This window comes from Myotis lucifugus, unplaced genomic scaffold, assembly GCF_000147115.1.
Source record: "Myotis lucifugus unplaced genomic scaffold, Myoluc2.0 scaffold_139, whole genome shotgun sequence".
Lineage (NCBI taxonomy): Eukaryota > Metazoa > Chordata > Mammalia > Chiroptera > Vespertilionidae > Myotis > Myotis lucifugus.
In genome coordinates this window covers 1,537,973-1,552,523 of record NW_005871187.1, presented here as the reverse complement: position 1 = coordinate 1,552,523, position 14,551 = coordinate 1,537,973, and the positions used below count along the sequence as shown (strand labels likewise).

General features: G+C 39.1%; 1 protein-coding gene across 7 annotated transcripts in view; it reads right to left on the bottom strand.

Moving 5' to 3' along the window:
- Window positions 1-14,551, bottom strand: part of ARHGAP42 (Rho GTPase activating protein 42) — a 248,584-nt gene that overhangs the window by 176,854 nt on the left and 57,179 nt on the right. For all 7 annotated transcript variants that reach the window (XM_023758838.1, XM_006094660.3, XM_023758836.1 and 4 more), the window contains exon 2: window positions 8,559-8,654. In XM_023758838.1, the coding sequence (XP_023614606.1) occupies window positions 8,559-8,654 (96 nt within the window). The remainder of the gene's footprint in view (window positions 1-8,558; window positions 8,655-14,551) is intronic.

The window sequence follows — 14,551 nt, the reverse complement described above, 5'->3', positions numbered from 1 at the left end:
ACACAGTTCCTCATGTTGTGACCCAACCATAAAATTATTTTCGTTACTACTTCATAACTGTAATGTTGCTACTGTTATGAATCATAATGTAAATATCTGATATGCAGGATGGTCTTAGGCAACCCCTGTGAAAGGGTCGTTCGACCGCCAAAGGGGTTGTGACCCACAGATTGAGAACCGTTGCTCTAAAGTATTATGCAGGAAAAGAAATGGGAGTAAACTTTCTAACCTCAAAGAGCATAAAATCTGCTGGAAGAGATAAGAGACTAAGTTCTCTTTGAAAAAGACCAAACTATTTTTTGTTCACCAGAACAAATCGCAAAATAAATAAATGGGTTTCAGGGGATTATTGTATGTTAGTCAGTTAAGACAGTTTTTTTCTTTGAGACGTGTGGCTAGTGGCATAAGATTCATATTGTTTTTCAGAGCCGGAAATGAAAAAATCTAAGCCTTTGGACTTCAAAATAAATCAAGTTATGTTCTTTAAAATACAGAGCTAATATAATAAAACATCTCGTAAGTGGCATGTTTTTTTTAGAGAAGAACTCCACCTGAAATACACAACTTCCCCAGCTGTTCCAATCCTCAGTTGTGGGTGGTTTCTGTGTGGGTGCAAAAATAAGGGTGGTAAAGAAATGGAAAACAATATTTCAATTGTCCAACTGAGAGTCATTAAAAATAAAACATGCTTCCTCTACAGAGTTCAAAAGAAAATGTTATTTGTATAAACAACCTAGGCATTTGGGAAGGTTCCACTTTAAGAGGACTTCCTGACTTATATAACCGACATTTAAGTGGGTTGTTATGAGGGATCTGTAATAACTGATGGATTTTCTTTTGATTCAGCCTGTGAGAAGGTAATATGTTCCCTAGAATTTAATAAAAATCACAGGTCTCTTTTTGAAGACTTCAGTTGTGGTTAATAATGGTAATTGTTTCTGGGTTGCAAACTTTTCCCCCCCAAAAAATGCCTAAGAAGAGCTCCATGGCCAGGCTCCATCTAATGCAGTGGTTCTCAACCTTCCTAAAGCCACGACCCTTTAATACAGTTCCTCATGTTGTGGTGACCCCCAACCATAAAATTATTTTCATTGTTAGTTCATAACTTTAATTTTGCTACTGTTATAAATCGTAATGTAACTATCTGATATGCGGGATGTATTTAGGCGACCCCTGTGAAAGGGTCGTTCGAACCCCAAAGGGGTCGCGACCCACAGGTTGAGAACCGCTTATCTAATGCATCACGATAGCATTAGACAATGATTAGTAGTAATCGGTATGGATGAGTATGTGTAGCTCATAACTAAATTTTGAAGAAAATCTTTACAGAAGCTTTTAATAATTTAATAGCTTAGTAGTTGATAGTTGAATTTTAAATTGAATAAAATAGGTTCTTTTTTAGCTAAATTCACTTATGATTTTTTAAGTATATTTCCTATTATAAATATACCAGTTATTTTTTTAACCTATACTATAAATCCCTCAAAAACACACAAAGCAAACTGCCATACTTCCTGTCCCAGACTATATTCCTAATTTACAACTTGGAAAACTGGATCAAACAACACCTTTCCATTGTACCTGGCAGATGCATCCTCAAAGTGAATGTGGCATAAGATTTAGAATTTTCCCACAGTAATTTCTCTAACACAGAAAATGAAGGAGAATTTTCCAACCACTCCCTTAAAAAATGTCTTCCACTCACACCCTCTGAGCAAGCATCCCTGATCACTCCAGGCTTCTGTCAATACCCCAAGATGATTTCCGGCTCAGGGTGAAGTCCCTTTACCACTGCATCACACTAATGCACACCCAGCCTCAGAGAGGTGATCAACGACAAATATTTGCAGCTGGGCAAAGCTCTACTAGCTCAAAAACAAACAATAAAGGCCCTGTGACTTAAAATGTAACTATTTAAAATTTGTCTCCTGTAGTGTCACCTTTCAACATATTCTCCTAAAGACGGAACAGAAAAGAATCCAAAATGTATGGCACATTCCAGATAATGCAGTAGTATTCACAATTTGGACTGGGTTTGACTTTCCATCAATCTGCACACATACAATTTGTACATAGATTTCCATATAAAAGTGGCGGTGGGGGGTTCTGTTTTTTTGTTTTGTTTTGTTAATCCTCACTCGAGGATATTTTTTTCCATTGATTTTAGGGAAAGTGGAAGGGAAGGAGGGAGGGAGAGAGAGAAAAAGAGAAAAAGAGGCATCAATTGGTTGCCTCCAACATGCGCTCAACTACAAATGTGCAACCACCCAGGTATGTGCCCTTGACTAGCGGGCCTAACAGAGCAGCAACACCAGCCAAGGCATAAAAGTGTTTTTTAGGATGTGTACCATGCTCATCATTTTAAGAACTCTTAAGTACCAATCATCAGTATTTCTATATCTGCACATCTGTATTGAAACAGAGCAAATACCTGAACAAGAATACATTAGTTATGTCAAAAATACCTGGGCCAGTGGTCGGCAAACTCATTAGTCAACAGAGCCAAATATCAACAGTACAATGATTGAAATTTCTTTCGAGAGCCAAATTTTTTAAACTTAAATTATATAGGTAGGTACATTATTATTAACTTAATTAGGGTACTCCTAAGACTTAGGAAGAGCCACACTCAAGGGGCCAAAGAGCCGCATGTGGCTCGCGAGCCGCAGTTTGCCGACCCCGGAGTCCTGGGCAATTATTACAAAACATATTTTAATTTAAATTACCTAACTGATGGCCTCATTTCTCCACTCAGTGTTGGGAGCCATAACCTTAGTTGACAAGTGGTTGTATGTTGTCTGTCTCTACCACAGGAATTTTCTGTTTAGGTGTGTCTGAAGGAATGAGTCCCCACCTAAAATATTTACTAGCAAACTGACTCTCCTTCTTGGTAAATGTTTAATCTCTTAAGTGCAAGGTTCACATTGTCCAAGACTTGCAGAGAATTAACACAGGTTACTACACAAACTGTTTACACACAATTGCAGCTGGACTTTCCAATGGTCTCCAAGATTACAGAGAATGAGCAAGCTTTGCCTCTTATCAGTGACTAATACTAGTATTCTTATGGGTACCAGTTCAGCTTGACTAACAATATCTGGTATTTTTAAAATCCAGACATCTTTTAAGGCTTAAAGTGATTTCAAGTTAGAGGCACTAAATACAGGAACAAAACACAGTAACTTCCATACCTCACCTTTGGTGTGGACATAAATCCTGAAGTAATATACTAAGATTTACAGCTTTTTATTATCCTATACTCTCATGTGTTAAATTAACATAACAAAACAACCTGTCTCCTATGCTGATTCACAGTAATATCTTTGAGCGTCTATTTGTTTAAATGAACCAGGGTAAACTGTTTTCAAAGGAACAGTATTTTATTTTGTGTGGTGATAGCCTTTTATTTCTTACTAGTAAGGTTTTCAGGCACTGACTCACTTTGGCAATTGATGTCCATGTAGGTACATGTATCAGGACTGAAGCAGTGAGTACTGTCTTTCTGCATTTACATACATATAACTATGCAACTATAGTTAAAGTACAGCACATTTTGTATCTAGTCTGTCCATGTTATTTGAGGAGGACTGAATCTTTACTACTTTATAATCCCTCTCCTCCCCTCCACCACAAATTTCCAAGCCCCAAGTGTCCAGCTGCTCAACTCCTAACCTACTCCTAACTTAGTGTCTTTACTCAGTTCAAAACACTAAAGCAGTACAAAAAGTGGGCCGTCAGAGCAGCCGTGGGAAGTGAAGTTGGATAGACTCAATAGGCTGCTTCCCACCAGGCCAGCTCTGCGGTGGGCAGATAAAAGGGCGCCATCAAAAGCTCACCTGCAGCTCATTCATCCTTAGAAAAAAGAGAAGCAATGACCTCTGGCTGCTCTTGAATGGGAAGGAAGATGCTAAAAGGAGAGTGTGTGATGCTGCCCTGCTTGGGACTTTAATTCTGGAAACAACTAACCTGCTCTCTGAGCCACAGGAATTCCCCACTGCGTCCCAGACCACTATTCCCATTTTGCTTCCTTCCATGCCAACATCGTCTCACTGATACCAAAACAAACAAACCAAAAAGCCAGCAAGCACAGGCCAAAGAGGTGGGAGCAGGAGGGGGCAGCTGAAGAGCGGGGCCAATTTACAGGCCAGACACAGCCCTACCAGTCTAAAAAAATGTCCTGCAACAGCTTCACTAATTAGGTAATTATACTGATATAGAAACAGCACCTTCTTTTACTTACTTTGTTCAAAATCTGTTTCCCACCCTATTCCACTGTAAGCACATGGAAAGCAGACATCTTACTCACCTTCCTAATGCCCTCCCATCCATTCCCACCACCATAACTTACAGAAAGTCTGCACACGTCTTGATTTTATGTGTTATTTTGCTACTGACATTGCTCAATTATAAAAAATGAGCGTTTCTGGTAAGTCATCAGATTTAGTGGTTATGTCCTTGGTTAGGTCTCAAGACTACTCTGGCGGGGAGGGCTGTGGCTAATACAGAAAGCTAAGAGTCACAGCTGTCCCTACTTCATTCCTCTCTTATTAAATCAGAGGAATAAAGAAGCTGAAACCAGGGCTTCAACAGGCTATTTTAAAGACAACTGACGCTCTGTCCTTTCCCATGTAGAACTGAGCGTAACAAAGGGGGTAAGGACGGTTCTTGCACTTCACCCACACCAGCCTTACCAATTAGTCCCAGCGATACATTCCGGGATGCCTGTCCTTGGTACATAAGCCCTCATGTTAGGGATGATTACTGAAAGTCGACTATTTCTTTATTCTATACATCATTACTTTTAACTGTTCAGGCTGCGCTTGGGGCTCAGTTAAAGGATAAAAAGTGTTAGATGGAGAGCATATGGGAACATATCTATATTTTTACATGAGTTGTTTCAGAAATAATTTAAGTTTATAAATATTTTTATTCTAAGTTAGGTTTTCCTAACAAAACATTGGTGTTTAAGTCAGATTCTCTGCAACAGGAGCTAAAAAAGTTTCCTGATATAAAAGTAGCAAACAATATTACACCTACTCCTATATAGTATTCACCTTGGTCTAACTCCTCAAAGCCCTCTAAGCATTAAAATTAAATGTAATATTCATTGCATATAATAAGCCTCTACCTACTGATCAATTCACACCTTTCAAATCTAACCTGCAAGAGCTACAACATCCCGTTAGCCAAAGTGGAAAGAGACAAACAGACCAATGTTGAGATATCAAATCCACCACAACCTGAGGAAATCACTTGACATCGGCCAGGAAGGTCACATGGCAGTGACTGAAAACCTACCTCTGCAGTCACTAGTGTGCCTTCAAGAAGGTGTTTTAAGTAAGAAGCACAATGGAAATTTTAAAAAAAATGTTTACTATACTGCTAATAACAAGAAAAAGACCAACTAGAGTCAGCGTGAATGTACTCAAGAGACTTCATAAATTCAGGTATATGAATCTGATGGAATATTTTAAAGCTATGAAATTATTAAAAATTATATCTATAAAAACAGAAGTAATTACTATAATCCTCTTTAAAAAGAAAAAACAAATTTATATATATATAATTTCTAAATTATATATATAATGCTATTAAAAAGCATACACATAAGTGAAAAAATTAAATTTTATAAGGAAAGTTGTCATTTATTAAACAATTTAACAGAGGGGCTACTATGAGTCAGGCCCTAGGTCAGGTGCTAAAGCTAAAATGTTTTCTGTTCTTTCTCTAAAAAAAAAATAAAAAAAGAGATCTGAACTCTCTGCCTTCTTGGAATTTATAGGTATCATTTCTAAGTCAAAATAATTGTAGTTATGCGAGTATAGGGGTATTGTTTTTTTTCTACATACTAATGCTAATATGTTAATATTTTAGTAATATAATGGGCTTTTTTCTGGTGAAGTGTATGTTACAACGCCTGCATTAGGGGATAGACATTTATGACAAGTGTCAAGAAGTGGCGCATGAAATGACAACTATTGTTCCACATCTCGGTGGAGTATGATCACTGATGTTCTTTCCCTCTCGGTCCTCTCCCTTCTTCCTAGAGACTCCTGAGTACCCCTCAGCCAAGTGCGGGCATGGCTCAGCCACCTGTCCTTAGAGACCTGAGAGCAGAAGAAGCCATCAGATTCCAAGAGCCCAGCCACCTCCACACCCCCTCAGGGTAACTACCGTTCAGCTAAGAAAGTGAGTGCCTGGCACAGCTCCTCTGAAAGACGGCCAACGTGACCGTGACCGTCCCACATGCAGGGAGGGCTTGTCTACGGACTCTGCACTCTGCCCAGTGACTTCTCCGGGAGAAACTCTCATGAATGTAAGCAGCTAACGTCACACAATGAATCAGACACTCAATCAGCTGATCTTTTCCGGAAAGCCTTTCTTTTGTGGAGATAACATTGCCCTGTCCTTGGATAGCTAGGTTGGGACTTGCTACTTAGGTTTAAAAAAATAATAAAAACATTTTATTTTAAAATGCATGGAACTGGGAAAACTACAGAAGAAATGGCAGAGGAAAGAGAGGAATGTGACTGTGGAAAGGCATGTCAGGGATCATAAATCTCTGCTACTCAACGTGTGGTCCAGGCACCGGCAGCGTCGACATCACTTCCAAGTCTGATGGAAATGCAGAACCACACACCCAACCTGAGACCTTCTGAATCAGAACCTGCATTTAATAAGATCTCCCAGTGTTTTATACACACATAAAAGCTTGGAAGTTGCTGTTCCAGATACTTGTAATATTCTATTTTTATACCTGGAAGATGAGTACACTTAGTATTATTCTCTAAAGTGTACACACAGCCCTAACCGGTTTGGCTCAGTGGATAGAGCATCGGCCTGTGGACTGAAAGGTCCCAGGTTCGATTCCGGTCAAGGGCATGTACCTTGGTTGCGGGCACATCCCCAGTAGGGGGTGTGCAGGAGGCAGCTGATCGATGTTCTCTCTCATTGATGTTTCTAACTCTCTGTCCCTCTCCCTTCCTCTCTGTAAAAAATCAATAAAATATATTAAAACATAAAAAATAAAAAAATAAAGTGTACACACATTTTATCCAGTCTTCTGACAATGTGGCCATGTCTCTAATCTACAAATGGACCCCACGTCTACAAACTGACAAGTAGGGATTGTGAAAATGTGGGAGAAAGAATGCTGCATAAATCTGATCTCCAAGCAGTAAACTCAGATACAGAAAAAAATTCGGAGATCACATAACCGAACCTATTCACTTTGTGAGAAATGAAACCATGTGATTCAGGAAGGGGCATGCCTTCCCCAGGGTCGGAGTGCTAAATTACTGTGGCAAAACTGGATTAGGGCTCAAGTCTCCTAATCCCCAGTAAAGTTCTGTGTCCTGTAATAATACTGGTGTAATACATCATGACTGATTCTTTCCCCTATATAAACAAATACTCATGCTAAAAGAGAAATCCGTATTAAGTTAAAAAAGAAATCTTTAAACCAGTACCCTGTATATTTAATAAGAGACACCCAATATGTATTAGTTTGAATGAACGACTGACTTTGAGGCAGAGACGAGCATTGTTGTCCACATCTTCTCCAAGGGCAGAGCTGAATTATAGAATGATTAAGTAATTTCCTTATGGAAGAAACCACAGAGCTCAGTTATAAAACAATGTATAATACTGTTGGGGAGTAAGTTTCTCCTTGACCCTGTTCGCTGCGCCCATGGTTGGAGTACTCACTCCTTGAATCCTGTTCCACTACGCCAACTGTTGGGCCTCAGTTCCCCTGCCAGGAACTGGACCTCCTTGGACACTAGGTATTGGACGGGGAAGACATAAGAAGTTGTAGGTGTATAAGAGAGTCTTTATTGCAGTCCAGGTAGCCATTGCTAAAAGGAGCCATTAGACAAAGCAGTCCAGTAAAGCAAGGACTGCGAATACAGCAGCCCTCCTAGTAAAACAGCCTCACATAACAGCAGCCTCTCACCGGCTGGTCAGTAACACACTTTATACGAACTTAGACAAAAGAAGCTTCTTGCCAAATAGTGACATCAATTTGGGGTTATAGAAGGGGATGCTTGCTCAGTGTACCCAGTGAAACTGCTGCGTCCTTGCACCTGCCTATGGCAGCTTGGCCTCGAACATCCTGATAAGGATTCCCACGCTCAGATTGGCCTTGAATATCTGGTGTATACTAACTGATTAGGGTTCCCCAAAATTGCCCTTTACCTTTATCAAAGTCAGAATATTTTACATATTTAATATTTGAGTGTGTGAATCTGTTTGATTTCAATTAAATCAGAATCATAAGTAGGACTTTTAAAATTATTATTTAGGAAATTGAAGGGGGGAAGTTAGGGGGAAGGAGATAAGGGAAGAGATTAACCAAAGAACACATATACATATATGCATAAAAAATGGACACAGACAATAGTGTGGTGAAGGCCTAGGGTGGGGCAGGGGCTAGGAGGAGGGGGACACAGTGGGGGGGAGGGGAGAATTGGGGGACATCTATAATACTGTCAACAATAAAATGAAACAAAAATTTAGAAAAGTTATTACTTAGGATATTGAAGAACAGTAGTACTCACCAATACTAATTTCATCATCTGTTTCAGCATCACCAATACATTCAAATTGGAAGTCTTGCAGTGACTGGGAAAATTTCTGTACTGCCATAGACAGATCTGTAATTAAAAGTTTAAAAGTTGTAAGTTGAAGGTACCATGGAATACTCATTCCCACACATAACTTTGATGTTAATACTATATTAACCAGAGCCTTTTAAAATACCAGCTTGACAAATGCAAGCAGAATTTAAAGAGACTACTAAAGAAATATTTTAGGAACTGGATCTGCTCTGCTCAAAGGGGATCTGCCCCTTTAAGAAAGTTTTGGTGTCAGTCATGTATTATCTGGAGGCCAACTTCCCAAAGCCTTTATCAAAGAATTACCACTCATTCCCTATAAATAAGGCATTTATTTATTAAATAAATACATACATAAATAAATAATGCTACTGAGGTTGCTGGTGAGGGGAAAAAAAAAAAGGCAGCCGACCTTTGATTAGAAAGGATCATTGATGTTATTCTACACAGACTGTGAAGCAGGTAGGAAATATATTTTTACCAATAAATTACTGGTTTTGATCTTCTTCTAAGGTGAAAGGTCACCTGAAAGGTTGTTTATAAATAATCTTGTGATTTACAGGAGACCTCCAACTAAACATACTCTTAAATCTGACTTCCAGCTGAACAGAGACCAGAGTGTGACTATATCCAGAAGAGGAATTATTCTTTATTCCTGAAGAGAATAAAGAAAAGTCCAGAATAATGAGAAGTAAATCCCTCGGAGGAAAAGCCTGGGATGCAACCTAACAGACTGAACAGGAACGCAGCCTCTGGAGCCAGGCTGCCTGGGTTGAAATCCCAGTCCCACCACTGACATGACCTTGGACAAGTTATGGAACGCCTATGGGCCTGTTTCTCATCTGTAAAAAGTGAATGGCAACGGTACAGCCACCCCACAGAGTTGTTTTAAGGATTAAGTTAATATTTGCAAAAGGTTTAGAATAGAGCCTGGCACTTAAGCACTGTTTAAGTTTGTTAAATAAAATTTAAAATAAATCAATCTGACAGTGCAGCATCACAGAAGCCTTAAAGGTCCCACCTCTGAAGTTTGCACCAGTAGGAAAACATTTCTCAGAAATTCACTCTACACTTCATTGAATGGTTCAAGTCCGATACCTGAACCCTCACATTTAATTCATCACTATGGCCTGACAAAGACTCTCTCTTTGCCAATCTTCAGTCAGGCTCCTCTGAGCCCTCTTCCTGACTAGGCCTCTACTTGGCTCCCCTTCCTCGCTGGGCCTACTTAGCCCTGTTTTAACAAGAAACTTGCCAAGTCAATTTAGAGAGAACCCGCAGCCTGGATATCTGATATCTGATCAAATTCCTCATCTCCCACCTTGGATGAATAAGTTCTTGGCCTGCCTTCACCAAGAATCCTCCTGACCTTGATACCTCCTCTTAGTAATTTTCCACCCACAACACCCCCCCCCCCACCCCCGCAACCTGCTCAAGTTGAACCTGTTGTCTCTCCCCTATTGTGACACTTGGTATCTATAACAGTCCTGAATAAAGTCTTTCTTACCCTTTTAACAAGTGTCAGAATTTCTTTTTTCTTTAAGAGAAGAATTATGGCCCCATGACTTACTATGGTAATCCACCAATCATGAAACTCCGAGCCTAAGTGCCTATCAAAGTAAGCACTCACACACGAACAGGGCTCCAAATATGAAGGTCACTTTCGGCGCCACTGTGATCCAAGAACTCACCAACACCCTCACACCACGAACAATTCTGAAGACCGAGGCCTCGAGTCTCAGAGAAGCTTTTAAAAAACAACAACAAATATAAACACACACACAAGAGACTGGGTTTTTTGTTTTCGTTTTTTAAATCTTGTTTGAGAAAATAAATCATGCTCTGGAAAGAGGATGCTACTTGTAGATTAACACCTCTTTCCACAAGAGGGGTCAAATTTTGGGACCAGCTCACATTCTACTTGAGAGGTACTTTCAATTTAAGAGATTAGAAAAGTCTATTAACCTAAGAATGGCTCTGCTTCCGACTTTCAGGAAGAAAGATGAAGAGAGAGCCTCCTAAGTGAATTATCAGTCAAGGAGAAAAACAAAGGCTTCATCAGAACTAGACTTCACCAATTAGCTGTGAAGCCTTGAACAATCACTCATCCTTCCTGAGACCCATTTTTCTCATCTAGACAACAGAGAATTAATACTTAGCCCACGGGGTTGTTATAAAGACTAAATGAGGATGTGCCTGGTGCTCATGAGGCAACTCAATAAATGGCTTCCATTATTATCATTCAAATCCAGCCCATAAAAGTGGAAATGTTAACTGGCCTTCCAGAGAGAAGGGCACTGTGCAAACACATGCATTTATCTGACAGTGCACACCTCTGGCTAAGGGTAGAGAAGTCATAACACCTGTATCAGATGTTATGAGAAGACAAAGAAAGAAAGCAGACTTGTAGGATAACTTTAAGCCAAGCTGTATGTGGGTACTCTCCCAAGACTTGGGAAAAGCATCTATAATAATAAAAGCGTAATATTCTAATTAGATCAGACAGCCGGACAACCTTCCGGACGACCTTCTGGACGAAGCTGGGGCTGCAAGGGCCGAGAGCCTTTCACAAATTTCGTGCATTGGGCCTCTAGTTCTATATAACAGTATAAAGGCCTTATGCTAAACTGGATTTGAAGTCACAGATAGAATTCCTACACAGCAGACTTGAGAAGGGGGTGGGAGTTACATGAGTAGATCAGGACGCTTAGGAACCCCGTAGCAGATATTCTTCTCTCTCTCTCCTCCTCCCCACAGGCTCCTCTGAATTTCCCTTTAAGCTTTGTCCTAGGGAAGTCTTAACTAACAAACCCCAATGACTGCCCATTTCATCCTAGACCAGGGGTGGGCAACCTTTTTGTGAGTGCTTGCCAAAACCAGCAAAATCTCTGACTCAAAATTCTTCTGCGTGCCAACCTTAATTTCTTGAGAACATGTTACATCTACTTGATATCTCTTAAGGTGTACGTATGTGAAGAACTTGAAGAAATAATAAAATTCATTCGAGCGACAAAAACACAGTATATGATGATGAAAAATACATTTATTTTTTAATGTATACATGTACACTGATAGTCCGACAGAAAACTTTATGACTCGTTTGATATTATCAGTGGGACTTTTGCTGCTGCATCACTGATGACAGAGATTTTACACCAGGTTTATATTTCGTGACCTTCAGAGATATGCACGAGCTACTACTTTCATCCATCAGGCTACTCCTACTACGAGACTTAACAAAATTCATCACTGAGAACAAAGACTCACAAGTGTATGTGAATGAAACCAAAACACTGGTCGGATCTAGGAAGGCAGGGAGAGTTAAGGCAGAGGCATAGAAATTGCTCTTCCCCTCTCTCGTCAATCCATGTCTATGGTCTTTAAGATAACTTGTTATGTAAAATTATTTATTTATCTAAGATGCACCTACACTGAATTTATCTGAAAAATAAAAAAGTCGATATTAAGAAAAAAAAATGTAAATGGAAGATTATAAAAGAGGGTTTTGCGTGCCAGCAAAAGTTACTGGCGTGCCATGTTTGGCACGCGTGCCAGGGGTTGCCCACCCCGTCCTAGACTGTTCTTTGCTTTTTGTGGCCTTGTTCCTTGACTAAGAAAAGCAAGCTGCTTTGTTCTTTCACAGAGATCTCATAACATCTGAGAATGCAGTAGTAATTCCCATCCCCAAACAAGAACACAGTAGCTGCTTTGTGAGCGATCCTTGTCAATATAGCCAAGTGAGTGAGAGGATGAGCTCTAGTGGCAGATTACCCAGGTTAGCTTCCTGCTTCTACCAATCAGCGGCATGACTGTGGGCAAGTGTCATAACCTCTCTGTACTTCGGTGTCCTCATCCGTTCAAGGGAACAGAACCCATCTCTCCGGGTTATTATGAGAGGGAAATAAATGAGTTAATAGATGAAGCATTTAGAATAGTTACACAGAGTTAAGCACTTAAAACATTTTGGTTATTTCCATGTCGAACATCTCAGAAAAAAAAAAGGACAAGGTAAAATTTCAGAAATGAAGATGGCAGCTATTAGACCTTAGATAAATGGCTTCAAGGGGTTCAGTGCTCAAGAAAACAGTCTAGCGGTAGCAGTTTCTAATTCTCTCTTGGTGCCCTGCAATCATGTTGTAACAGAGATAATCTGATTAGTCAATATTTCTATGTAAGAGGTGGGTGTCTATTTCCATCCTGGATGGAATCAAGAATGCATGAATGATCCCTTCACAGTCCTTCCAAAAGCATAATGAGAAAGGATTCCATAAGAAAATATGGTTCTCAACTAGTTCAGATGATAATTCCAAAAACAAAAGGAAAGTTCAAAATACAATTTATTTTCAACTTCAAAGTATTTTCTTTCTTGATTTACCTTTAATTTTTCTCATTTTCTAAAGACAAAAAAAGCAAAACAAATTTGATGATATGAAAAATATTATCAAGGTAAATAAGTTATGATATTTTCTGGCAGTAATATTGACCAAGCTGCAAAATGAGGGATCCAGCTCATGCTTTTAATCTTGGCTCTATCTCTTACTGTGTGCGATTCTGAACTGGAAAACCAACACCTTTTGTTGGCTTAAAAACCACATGAAGCAACTATTTCCTAAATCTAAAGTTTCTAAGCAATGATCACATGTACAAAATCAATGTACTGGTTCTCAAACCATTTAAATAAAATTGAATCACATGTGATTATATAGACCCTGAATTTAAAACTTAAGTTTTTAAAGTTTGTTGTTGAATATTAAAGTATCAAATTGTGTAATGATAGAATCAACATTTTATCTTAAATGCAAAATAAAAGATCAAGTGAATAAATCATTACAAGCAAGAAATCTAGTTTAAGTAAACGTGTCTCTTTCTCCCGATTTCTACACAATTATTAGAAATTGAGGACAAACAAGAAAATATCCCAGTCAGAACCACCATGGCCCCATTCTATGGTGAAGGTAAAGGAATAATATTTACTAGCGAGCAAGATTGTACATAGTAAAGATGCTACAAGTACCACTCACACTACATCCTTTGCATTTACCTAATCTGCAATGTAAGCATAAGATGTCTTCATATGTATTCATATTATAACTTGGAAAAAATTAAACTGGGCTTTCGTCTGCAATGTTTTTATATCAAAGGGTTAACCTGTAGCACATATGTTTATATGATGTTAATGAAACACTAAAACTTCATTTCATTAAAGAAATACAAAGCAGTAAATTTTAATTATAGCTCTCCTTATACACAGACTTAAGAGCTGGAGTCTATCTGTTATGTTAGAATTGCTAATAGAGTTACTTTTATAATGTGAGCTATGGAAGTGAGTTATATTTATGTCAGAACAAGTACAACCAGCCAGTCCACTGGTATAAGGCAGTCCTTCTTGAAATCTCGTTGCTCTGGGATTAGATTTAAGCAAGACTCACAGAGACTTCGTGTAGAATTATCATCTTCACACTACCATGGAGAAGGCACAGTACAAAGCAATGGAAATTCAAAGTAAAAACAGGATATAACCTTCCCTCCAAAAAGACAGAACCCAATAGGGACATGAGCCATGTAAATAAATACAATAATCAACTGATAAAGTCGCCACTAGAGGTTAATAACACCATCACCACAGATAGTACTTACTATGTGCCTGCTACTTTTCCATCCACTTCATGTAAATTAAACCATTAATAGTCACAAGAGCCGCACAAATTAGATATCATCACTCCCATTTTACAGATGAAGAAACTGAGGCACAGAGGTTAAGTAACTTCACCAAGGCTGCACAAGCTAGTAAACAATAGAGCCGGAATTTCAACCCAGGGAACCTGGCTCCAGAATCCCCACTGAACCACACTGCACAGAGACAGCAAATAAAGACACAATCAGATCTGCTTGAGTGCACAGGGGAAGGCTTCTCAAAGGAATTAATGAAAATGGGA